Source organism: Rhagoletis zephyria, unplaced genomic scaffold (assembly GCF_001687245.7).
Source record: "Rhagoletis zephyria isolate East Lansing unplaced genomic scaffold, Rhagoletis_zephyria_1.1 Rzeph_scaffold_01372, whole genome shotgun sequence".
NCBI lineage: Eukaryota > Metazoa > Arthropoda > Insecta > Diptera > Tephritidae > Rhagoletis > Rhagoletis zephyria.
In genome coordinates this window covers 90287-100073 of record NW_016158456.1, presented here as the reverse complement: position 1 = coordinate 100073, position 9787 = coordinate 90287, and the positions used below count along the sequence as shown (strand labels likewise).

The following is a 9787-nucleotide window of genomic DNA, read 5'->3' as shown; positions in this document are numbered from 1 at the left end:
TCTGACTACTTCGGACTGATGAGAGTCACTCTCACCGAGTGTTGCTCTCTCATTTTTACTGTCATTTCCTAGTTAAGGAACGCTTTTTGGACTAAATCTGACTAATTCGGACTTTTTCTGACTATTTCTGGGAGATAAGGAACGCTCCTAATAGCACAGTATTTTGAAGTTAAGTGTTATTATGGTGATGCCACAGATGGCGCGCTTTAACGGCTTCGTTCATGTACGAATTGTGTGGCTTATGTTGCAGAATTGAGTAAGAATTCGTGAATGATTTCATGAAATCATGAAAACTAAAAAAAAGCTGCTTAAATATTTAGCAGCTATCAATACTAATCAAAAGTTTTGAAAAAATGTTATTTGTAACTTTTTATTTTTATAGTTAAATATCTAAGTGTTTTCTGATATTATTTTAGACATAATAATCTATTGGGGGAAATAGTGTATTTAAAATTTTTTATAAAGAAATAATGTTTACTTGATGTTGTATTTAGACGTAAAGATATATACTCGTATATCTATACTAATTATATAACGAGAAGTCCCTTTTTTTTGTAACAGGTAATCTCGCGAACGGCTGGTCCGATTTTCATGAAATTTTGTGTACAAATAACTTTCGGTAGCCACCATGTTTTAGGCTAAAAAAATTTTACTTTTTTCGGGTAGGTGGACCAGGGACCGGTCTATTCGAAAAAATCTTATTATAGTCCGATTTGCTTAAAATTTAGTACGTAAGTAGCTTTTTAGCATATATGATCCATTTTGTCCGAGAAGTGGACCAGGGACCGATCTGTTCGAAGAAATCTTATTTATGGTCCGATTTGCTTAAAATTCGGTACGTAGGTAGCTTTTTGCCTGGATAGGCTTATAGATTCCTGTTTTCCACTTTTCATGCAATTTCAAATATAAATAGCTTTAAGTAACGACCATATCAAGGGGCGAATTCGTCACTAGGCATGATTTTTTTGCGCCAATCAGAAACAACGGATACTGTCAATTATAATTATAATATACTAGCAGACCCGGCGAACTTCGTCCCGCCCAAAATTTTTATATAATTTATTGAATCTTTTTGGTCCAACATTTTCACCAACAATTCACGTTTACGATTTTCATTGGCACATTTGTCTGCTAAGATTAAGGTTTGGTGGTCATTTGCCGCTTTAAATAACCTAAGGAAAGTGTTATATCCGTTCTTGAAATTCTCCAGTTGTGCGTTATTTCATAGCACGGTTATTCGCAAAGCGATATAAATTTTTTCTATAGTTCTATAGGTTCTATAGTGAATGTCCTAGAAGCTTTACAGTATAGTAGGTGGCAATTTCAAAATGGGTGCGAATCATTGTTCTACAGAAATGCAATATACATATACTTTAGTCAGAAGAATTTTTTCTGGCAAAATCCTGAAAAGTGTCAAACTCGACTGAATTTAAATTACGGGAAATTAAAGAATACGCAAAAAGTGAGAATAATCTAAAAAGTAAAAAAAGTGAATTCAAATTGGAAGGAGGTAAAAAATAATTGATATAGAAAGTGTTTATTGTGCTTGTGCTTGTGTGAAGGTGTTTTGTACATACATTTACATTCTTATTTGACGTTAGCTTTGTTGTTGCCATTCTTTGGACTAAAAATTTGGTTTTTTGCGTTCCTTTACTTTTCCTGTTATTCTCTTTTAGTGAGCGCATTTTGCTTACGCTCTGACATTTTGACACTTTTCAGATTTTAGTCCAACAAGATAAGGAATGAACCTATTGTGACTTCAAGCTTAAACATAACTGTAATCCAAATAACAGGAATTTCAATAATAAGAATTGTAGCAGGCTGCGCTGTCAGTTAAAAATATTCACTTTTTCCTCTTATATATAAAAGCTGAGAAATATATTTACCGCGTAAATTGTAGATACGGTAAGTACATTCATTTGTATATTGGTATTATGGCATTTTTTGTAAATTTCGCATCACAATCTTATTTGCAGCCCATATTGTTTCTGGCTACCCTGTCGGAAAAATATTCGGATATTCCTTTTATGAGAACTGCTAAGCAATACGTTTAGTATTATTGGTATGATAAGCATATTGGTGTTTTGTATTAAATATGGTATTTTTGGTGATTTTCAATTCAACATTTCATTTACAGAAAAATTTTTCCATTAGATATACTGACATATTGCGTTTATCTCATAAAGTCTACATAAAATCGGTAACCTTATAATTTCAAAGAGTTATTTTGTTGATCGTAATGACCATTTTTACTACTATAGGAGTCAATTTAATATAATTACGCATAACAATGCCTCGAAAAAAGTGTATGGGAGTGTCAGCTGATCGCAAAGACGTAATTGCCTTCCAATAAACCAAGATATGCAACAACGGCAGATCTATTTGCAACGAGCTAGGAAATGTATGCGGAACCAAAGGCAGAAACAACGGGCCGAACAAAGGCAAAAATTCACTCCCCAATTTAGTAGTGTTTTGGTGCCATCATATTTTCAGCGATTAAGTGAAGATGTCAGTGCAAGGAGGCGGCAAGAAAAGCTACCAGAGATGTATTGCGGTGCACGTCTCTTCCTTAAAGACGATGAGATAGAATCAAATTGTGCTGAACGCATGGAGAAGATATGTGAGTTTTGCTCAGCTAAACTTTATCCAGGCGAGGCAGCTGATAACACTGCATCCATCTGTTGCCACAAGAGCAAGGTGAGTTTACCACCAATTTCTGTCCGCGATGAGCTGAAAGCGCAATGGTGACATCACAAAACACTATTTGGAGAATATCCTTAAATTTAACAGCAGTCTTGCGTTTGCTTCAGTGCAGGTGAACTTGCCAATATTCCGGGTAGAGGACCATTTTCTTTTAAACTAGACTAAGACGATTCTCACATATTATTGTTTCTGTTAAAGAAATATTTAATCAAAAAGTTAATTCTGAATATATTTTCTGCTCCAATATTGTATACAAAGTAAGTGACACCATGTTTCCCTCAAATCATGACACTCATATATCAGTCAGTTTGTAATATGTTTTTATGTATGTACCTAATAAGTATAAGTTCTGATGTACTATAAATCTCATTAATGCTTTGTAACATATATGTATAATAAAAATAAGGGGTTTATAAAAATAATTATTTCCGCGAACTATTAGAACAGTCTGCTTCTATCTGTGGCTACAAAGAGGGATGAGTTTACTGTGTACTATTTCTGCCTGCACAGACGGCGCATGGGCCCGCTTGTTTATTCTATTTGTAACAAAAACAATTTACTGACAGGAGGAAAAAGAACTTTGTTTATTCCAAAAATACAATTAAACAAAAAGTGTGATATAATTCATATGAAGAAAGTAAATTCACAAAATATTTTTACTTGTGAAAAGTCTAACAAAATATAAGAAAAGAGTCATCTTTAGTAACTGCTTAACAAATTGGATATAGCGCTTTTGTATGAATTTTATCTGCACGCTTTTTAACATGTTGAAAACATTGCTGGAAAACCTTAAAATGTTTGCATGGAACCATGGCGCAATAAACAGGTGAAGTAATAAAATAGCTTTCTCGCTTTATTTTCTGCCATTCGGTTGCCTTATAGTCAAATTTTAAAGGCAATTTACCTAACAAGGCAGTGCCAAAATATTTTTCTCGCTCTAATTACTTCACCTGGTACTAGGCCTGGGTAACGGCGAAAATTTTTTGGCGCTGACACACTAACTCCAGTGCCACTGTCGGAATCAGCACAGTGGGTTAGCGCAATGGCGCCTCTTCAGGCTAAAGCTCATTTCCTTTATTGCTGCACGCTGCACCAAAGTGATATCGGNTAACTCCAGTGCCACTGTCGGAATCAGCACAGTGGGTTAGCGCAATGGCGCCTCTTCAGGCTAAAGCTCATTTCCTTTATTGCTGCACGCTGCACCAAAGTGAATTAATACAAGGTTATATCGGTTTACCTTCTCTCAGACTTCTAAATTAGACCGTATACTCGGTACAAGAATGTTGGATGAATGGCGCAATAAAGAGGTGAAGTAATAAAACAGCTTTCTTGTTTTATTTTCTGACATTCGGTTGCCTTATAGTCACATTTTATAGGCAAGTATTTAAATAAGGCAGTGGCACCTGGTAAATTCCACTATGGGTGGGATGCATGCAATAACACCATACACAATAATTCCAATTACTTGGACATTAAAAAGCAGTTTCAGAAGTGAACTAGTGTCATTTTATTATTATTCTTTTTTCTAAACGGTTATAATGACAGCAGTGCATAATTGCGAAAGGAGTCGAGGGAGCGGGGGGCAGGGGACGCGAGCGTGGGGTGGCGCGCGCACGAGGACCGACACGACGCTGGGCACTTTCAAAATTGTATACTTACAAATCCGTCCATTTAACTTGTTCATGTACTACTTTTTGTCTAATGTAACTTGGTGTCTACCTACATACTTATGTGCACTATTGTGCTTTATTACTCAAGTGTTAAGTTTAAAAGTTGGTCTTATTGCTCAACGAGAAATGAAGTAAATCACATTTGTGTTATTTCACATTCAATTGGGAAATAACACAAAATTTGCGTTATTGCCATTTGTGTTATTTCGTGATACAAGTATCAAATATTATTTTAATATACGTATAGTATACGTATTTTATCTTGTAATTAAGTTTTTCTCTATTAAAGAATTCAAAGTTAAGAATAATTGGGGTAAGTTGTTGCTAAGTCAAGGTATCATAGCCACGCACTACAACTACACATAAATATGTAGATGTTCATTGCACTCTCTGCAATTCCCACTGTTTACCCTAACCAATGCAGTAGTCGACAATACTCAGTAAGTGAAGTAGTGCACTAGTCTGTTCAAATATGCCACCGACAGTATTTGAAAGTTCTGAGGAAGTGAAGTGAAGTATAACAAAATTAACAAATGGTTTGAACACCCTTTAAAACCCATTTAAGCACACCTCTAGTACATACACTGTACATATAATTGCATTTATATCTAGTATCTTTGATGAACAATAATCAATTACTTATTTTTGTCCAACAGGTTGCAAACCAAAAAAAATGTGGATTTTACATAGACATGGTACCAGATTACCAACAACAAAAACAATTAAAGCAGCACCGCGACTAGACATAGTAAGCAAGAAAATATTTCAATTTATTTGACTCATAACTTTTTGGTTCTAAGTAGTTGCGTGACGAAATTGTGAAAAATTATCGCGTTCGCCGAACAAGGCCGGACACTAATGCGCTCTGTCAAGAGGACCTAATATTTTTGGGAATGTGGAAATGGAATAACAGTATTACAGTAGATCAAGAAGAATATTTGACCTCACAGGTAAGATACATACATATATACATTATACATATAATTATTTGTCTAGCTCCTATAGAATAGCGAACACTGCAAGCCATTTTTTAAATTATACATAAGTAGCTTTACATTTTGGCACAAAGTTAAAAGACGAAACCTTCAAAGGTCCAAAAATCAGAAAAATTGCGAAACTTAAAAATCAATAGAAAAATAACGTGTGGAACGATTGACCCGAATAAAAACACAAGAGTGGTATACTTACGGTGACCATCCGGCCTTTATTTTAAAGGACAGTCCTTTATTTTAACTCCCTGTCCTTTATAATTTTTTTCAAAATAATGGACGCCTATTTTCCTTTATTTCTTAAACTATCCTTTAAATCAGCTCTGCATTTTTCAGAGGTAAATTTTTAAACACAGAATATGAAAAATAAAAATGTCCCTTATAAAATATAATAAAAACCTTCGCCAGTGTGACTTCATTTGGCCTTTTCTGAAATTCATTTGGCCTTTTCTGAAATACATTTGTGTTTTTCTGAAATACTGTTGGAAAAGGTGTAGACCACTATAAGTTATTGGGAAAGCTAGGTAATCTCTTTAAGTTCGGGTCGTTTTCTTTGCAATTATTGGAGAGATATTTGACAGGAGGGCTACACAAGGTTCAATGTGGTGAAAATTAGTCAAGCTTAAAACCCGTAACATCTGGTGTGCCCCAGGGTTCCATTCTGGGTCCCTTATTGTTCTGCACATTCATAAACGATATAGTGGAGTGTTGCCAAAGTTCATCCATCCATCTTTATGCGGATGACACTCAACATCAACAGCAGTTGTGAAGTTCGGACGCGTTTTTTACAGCTCTGCTATTTTTGGCTTTTTTCTGCGTTTAAAGTGAATTTTATACCTATTATTATAATTAAAAATCATTACCAGGTTGACCGAGCTTTACCCGGAGCGCATATACTTTTTAAAGTGTTCAAGATTTGGATGGGTTTAAAAAAATATTTTGGAAAAAAATGGATTTCGATATCTATTAAGTAAATTCCTTATTCTAAAATATAGGTGACAACCCTATTCCGAAATAGGAGGGAATAAATGGTACATATCTTGAGCGCATATGTACTGTGTATACATAAAAAAATGTTGATTGAAATTAACAAGATACAATTTTGTATTACATAGAAGCGTGGCAACCCTGATGGAAAATATTTTCTGACCAAAGTACTCAACAATACCTTTCGTTTGATATCCATATTGCGATGTTTCAGATAAATAAATTGTGTAGAATTGAAAACAAGTGGCAACCTTACACTACTATCTTAAGGGATAAGATTTTGTATATAGGAAAGCATTTTCCTTCTCTTGATACCCATAAATAGTAATATTTTCCCCTTTTTTTAACAAAAAATTAAATAAATATGCGATTCAAAATACGTGGCAACCCTATTTAAAATATTTTTAAATTAGAAATCTTTAAAATATCTCCATTTGATACCCATATTATGATGTTTTAATTGATTTGTAACTAATTTCGAATAGGAGTCCACTTTGAGATAATGCCTATTCAGATAACCTTAAAATCCAAAACATTATCTGTGTACAAAATTTCATAAAAATCGTTAGAGCTGTTTCCAAGAACCTTATGAATATATATATATGTATACAAGAATTGCTCGTTTAATGTAATAAGATATAATGAGAGAGTAACTCTTTGTTACATTAATTGGATTGAATTGCTTTCAGCATTGAATAATAATAATAATATTAGCAATGCCTTGCTTTTGCAAACAAAAGGTTGATCGCGCTAAACCAAAAGTGCAATGCTCAAAATGCAACGAGTTTCTTCATTTGCTTTGTGTTGGCTTGAAACCAGCCGGTGTTGATTATTTGACCTCGTCAAATAGACCATTCTATTGTAAAGTGTGTATGGATGTGCGTCGTGAATCTCTTCGCTCGCTTCCGTCTTCCGTTGCTTTGAATGAAGGTGTTGTTGCTGAACCTGCAATTAATTTGAACTCGGAGATTATAAACAGTGAGAACTCAAATAATAGTACTCATGTGAAACTCTTAAATTTAAATTTTATTGCCAAAGAAATAGCTTCTCTTAGAGCTGATAATGCTCAGCTGATCTCTTCAGTTAAAGCTTTGTGTGACGAAAAAATGCAGCTTATTGAAAAAGTGAATGCTCTTCATGCGGAATTTCGAGCAATGCTGTCTAAAGTTAGTGATCAAAATGTGGCCTTTGAAAATCACACAGCTCGTTACGCGGTTGACGGTTTTGGTAAACGAACTACAAATCGAGCAAATGTAAACAACATGGAATTGGTTGACGCCGCTATTCAATCTCTTTTATGCCCTTCGTCCTCAACTGTTACGGTTGGCTCTGCTGTTAATTCATCTGGACCTACTGCCTGCAGCGATTCTGTTTGTACTGCTGTCACTAATACAGTTAATGCGACTTTGACGCCGTGTGTTATCTCCACGCCTTCTTGCCAGCCAGCTACACTACGAGCTAACAATTCTGCTCCACCCACTCTTGCTAAAAGCTGTGCAGTTGTTAGTAATGCTGCACACTCATCTTCGTCTTCTGTTAATCTTTCTGCTGCTGTCACAAATTTAGTGAGTGCAAATATGACGCCAGGTGTTAACTCTTGCCCTACTTCATGTCTGCCTGCTACATTGCGAGCTGATAATACTTAGTATGTTCCAATTGCAGTTCGGTTTACAGGATTTAGTCAGAACTTACAGGAAGTCATTCCTATTGACATAAAACCTGTAAATGGGAACACTTTTGAGAGAGTAACTGAGCAACTGTTCCTAGTCAGAACATAATGGAAGTAAACAAAGAAATATTTGAATACGTATAGATTTTAATAATTAGTTAGTTGGTAATATTTCAGCCAAATCATTGTTGTCCAAATGACATGTAAACAACCGACTGACGTTTTTACAGGAAATAGTGCTTTTTGCGCTCCCGTGCACTTCTGCATCTGTTCTCCTTTTACTCTCACTTGAGAGAGTAAAATTGTTGTTTGACAGTTCCACAGGTTTTAGTCCGAAGTTCAAAGGAACAGACTAACTGCTGTACCTACTTCTGTTGATAAATGTGATGCTCACTCTTCTTCGTCAACGTCTACTATCCAAGTTAATGCTCCCGCTTTCACATCATACTCACAAGCAGTAGAAATCGGATCTTCTGTTTCGCCGTCTGTTTCGCATGATATTCGCATGCTCTATGCCGATAATGCTGCTAGTATCTCCAACATCTCTCTTGATGCTGCTAAAGTAAACAGTGGACGGTGGGATACTGGGAACAGAACAAGCAAATTCTTGTTGTTGGTACCAACGCTAATGCGGATTTAGATGTTTCGATTCGACCTAAATGGCTGCATCTGTCTTCTTTTGCAAATATTGTCACGGAAGATAATATATTAGATTATGTAGTTAATCATGCTGGTATGCCTAAAAACTCATTAATTTGCTATAAATATGCAGAATAGCAAACGTCAAGCTGTGAAGTTCTACTTATATTGTGCTCTGATTTGTCTTTGTATTTTGCTAAGTTTATTGTGCTAATTTTGAGTAAAAGTTGCTATAAAAAGTGCCTACGAGCATCTTAGTGTGATAATAATCGAAGCTAAGTGAAAGTTTTGTGATTTTTTTGGTTTATATTAAATTTAATTAAATTTCACTAGCATACATCTAATCTTGCCGAGTCATTTGTTGTTATCATTGTTGTTGTAATTCCTTTGTAGTTAACTGAGATCGTTTCTATTTTTGCACATTTCTTTTTGCTCTTTTTGTTTACTTCTTTTAGTATTTCTTGTCACAGCTGTTTGCGTTGCGTTTATTAAGTATTTTGCTTATCTTTTTATTAACATAAGTGTTATTAAATCTTTCAATATGAAGTGTGATCTTGATAACTGCCAAATTAAAAGCGAATCTGAACGCTACTTATATAATTCACTTATCTGATATATCAAACGTGCTGGAATGAGAGTTAAAATCCTGGCATAAGCAACGGAGTGGGTCGTGCAATTCAAAATTGGTTTTACAAGCTTTCAGAAATATGGGACAAAAGTGTCTTGATACGCGTGAGGGAACATTAAAGCTTACATCAGCCAGAAGAGACGGACTTGAAATTGAGCCTGTCAGTAATTTAACCATAAAAATTATACCAAACATTTCCCTGCGACTGGCAAGTGTAGGAAGGTTAATAAGTTTTAAGCGACTCGTATAAGGTGGAAGACTATATTGAGAATCCCATCGGAAATTTCTTAAAGCAAAAAGTAGGAATGGTTTTTGAATTGATTCTATCTTGTCTGAGTAAATTTGATACCTCGGATTCCAAACCACCGAGCCGTATACCAGAATCGGCCTAACTAATGTTGTAAACAGGGTTTTAGTGATATAAGGGTCACTAAATTCTTTTGACCATCGTTTCACAAATGCAAGTACACCTTTAGCCTTGTTGACTGTCACATTAATGTGA

The 9787-nt window shown here is 35.1% G+C and overlaps 1 protein-coding gene across 1 annotated transcript in view; it reads left to right on the top strand.

Annotated features, from left to right (window-relative positions):
• The window catches only part of Mipp1 (Multiple inositol polyphosphate phosphatase 1), a 117662-nt gene that overhangs the window by 17883 nt on the left and 89992 nt on the right, over positions 1-9787 (top strand). The window contains exons 2-3 of the mRNA XM_017617246.1: positions 5030-5121; positions 5177-5323. Of these exons, the coding sequence (XP_017472735.1) occupies positions 5030-5121; positions 5177-5323 (239 nt within the window). The remainder of the gene's footprint in view (positions 1-5029; positions 5122-5176; positions 5324-9787) is intronic.